Source organism: Propithecus coquereli, unplaced genomic scaffold (genome assembly GCF_000956105.1).
Source record: "Propithecus coquereli isolate 6110/MARCELLA unplaced genomic scaffold, Pcoq_1.0 Scaffold498, whole genome shotgun sequence".
Classification (NCBI taxonomy): Eukaryota; Metazoa; Chordata; class Mammalia; order Primates; family Indriidae; genus Propithecus; species Propithecus coquereli.
In genome coordinates, this window is record NW_012150818.1 from 464,919 (window position 1) to 467,305 (window position 2,387).

The 2,387-nt window shown below is 66.7% G+C and overlaps 1 protein-coding gene across 2 annotated transcripts in view; it reads left to right on the forward strand.

Annotated features, from left to right (window-relative positions):
* The first annotated feature begins 135 nt into the window (after positions 1–135).
* Positions 136–2,387, forward strand: part of RAB43 (RAB43, member RAS oncogene family) — a 25,587-nt gene continuing 23,335 nt past the window's right edge. Inside the window, exon 1 of one of the 2 annotated variants that reach the window (XM_012656019.1) lies at positions 136–605. In XM_012656019.1, coding sequence (XP_012511473.1) covers positions 402–605 — 204 coding nt within the window. In that variant the 5' untranslated portion in view covers positions 136–401. The remainder of the gene's footprint in view (positions 606–2,387) is intronic. The other variant, XM_012656021.1, reaches the window with a different exon arrangement.

Consider the following 2,387-nt stretch of genomic DNA (forward strand, 5'->3'; position numbering starts at 1 on the left):
GGGCCCGAGGGCGGAGCCGGGGGCTGGGACGGGCCCGCGGGTGGTGCTGGGGTCGGAGTCTGCGGGCTGGGGCGGGCTCGCGGGGGCGGAGTCGGAGCCGGGGGCGGAGTCAGAGGCGGAGTTAGGCTGGGAGCGGGCCCGCGGGCGGCGCCGGGGGCGGTGCCGAGGCGGAGGCGGGCGGTGGCGGGAGCGGGCCCCAGGCCGGCCGCGGGCCGAGCGGAGGGCCGGGCCGGGGCGGGTCCGGGGCCGGCGGTCGGCGGCGCCGCCCGTTCAGGTGTTGCGGCGGCTCCACGTCTCCCAGCGGCCCGCGGGCTGGAGCGGACGGAGCTGGGCCCGCGGCTTGCGTGAGCCCAGGCCGGCCCCAGCGTGCGGAGCCCCGGCCCTGCGGCTCCCGCGAGGCCATGGCGGGGCCGGGCCCGGGCCCCGGGGACCCGGACGAGCAGTACGACTTCCTGTTCAAGCTGGTGCTGGTGGGCGACGCGAGCGTGGGCAAGACGTGCGTGGTGCAGCGCTTCAAGACCGGCGCCTTCTCGGAGCGCCAGGGCAGCACGATCGGCGTCGACTTCACCATGAAGACGCTGGACATCCAGGGCAAGCGGGTCAAGGTGGGCGCGGGCGGGGCCCTCCCGGCTGTCCCCAGGCCCCGCGCGCCCCCGCGCCGGCCCGAGCTTGCTGGCGACGCTCCTGCTCCCGGTCCCCTTCCTCCGGGGGGCGCGGGCGTGGCCCCGGCGTCCGGGCCGGGTTCGATCCCGCGAGGCCCGGGCCCGGGGTTCCGAGTGGAGGCGACGGCCCTGCCCTGCAGGGCTCACACCGCGGGGGGACTTTGCTCCGGAGTGACTTGGCCGCCGGGGGGCGGGGAGCGGCGCCTGCCCCGCCCGGCCCTCCGGTGGGGGCCACAGCCAGGGGACCGCACCCCCCACCCCCACCCCGGGTACCCGCGGGGATCGGGAAGTAGCTGCCTCTGCGACCCGAGGGCCAAAACTTTTGTGTCACAATTTCCGGCTCGGCCACGCCCCCCTGCGGTGGCTTCGTGGGCCCGGCGGGGGAGCTTTGCTCGGCTCGGGGCCTGCCCTGGTCCCCTCCCCACCCCCCAGCTGGAGTTGGACCGAAACCGAAAACTTCACAGATAACCGGAAGGTGGGGGGGGGGAGAGGACGAGCTTTGGCAATGGCTGTCGCAGTGAAAAACGGCAGGATGTGGTTGTCACAACGTCCTGGCGGCGGCTTGATAAACAATGTGTGTCACGGATGCAATCAGGGTTTCTTAAGCCAGGTGGCAGCCACCCCGAATCGGGCCGGAGAGCCCGGACGGGACAGAGTCAGGTTCTGGGTCACCGAAAGCAATCGGTGACTTTTTACTGAACGGCACTGTGCGGAGATCGTTGCTTTCTTTCCTGGTCCTGAGTCCCCACGATCTTGGGGACAATTGGGAAGAGCACGGGGAGTCACTTGAGCCCCGCCGCCTGTGCCCTGCCTCTCTGGGTGGCTGCAGGGCTTTCTGGTCCTTGTAGCCTTTGGCCGGGGACACTTAGCTTTTTGTCTCTGTTTCTGCTTAAGTTCTGGGTGTTGCCTCCCTCCTGCCCCGCGGCGGAGAAAAAAGTAAGTCAACCGCCTTTAGGTGACCACAGTGCCCCTGGAGTCCATGTGACCAGGAAGCAGAAACTCCGGCCTGGAGGGTTTTTTTTTCTCCCCTGCAGTCTTCGGAGTTGCTGTGTGTTCTGGTTTCTTTTGCAAGATGCAGGCCGGCGGCTTTGACTCATTGGGGACCACCCCTTTTGGAGCAGGTGGCCACAGAAGGGCGGGTTGGGCCGAGTGTGGCCATCGGTGAGTTGGTGCCCGGTGGCAGGGACAGCAGAGTGTTGAAGCTACAGCCGTCAAGAGCAGTGGCAAGCTGTCGGTGGCCTCTGCCACGAGCATCTCTGGTGGCCCAGTGGCCTCTGCCACGAGTATCTGTGGTGGCCCAGTGGCCTCTGCCACTAGGATCTGGGGTGACCCAGTGCTGATGGTGGTCAGGGAGGGGACAGGGTTCTTGTTGACCTGTTGAGATAACAACTAGTGTTCCGGAAGAGCCCAGGGTGAACTGTGCACAGATTATGCAACACAGAGCCGGGCTGTTGGTTACGTCTTTTGCGATGGTCACCTCCGGATTGGCCTTCTTAGGACATGATCTGGTGGGCTTGGGACCAGAAGAGTTATGTAGGTATGATAAAGCCTCTCCCAGTCCCTTCCTTTTTTTTTTTTTTTTGACACAGAGTCTCACTCTGTTGCCTGGGCTAGAGTGCCATGGTGTCACCCTACCTCACAGCAACCTCCAACTCCCGGGCTCAAGCGATGCTCCTGCCTCAGCCTCCCAAGTAGCTGGGATGACAGCAGTAGCTAGGACTATAG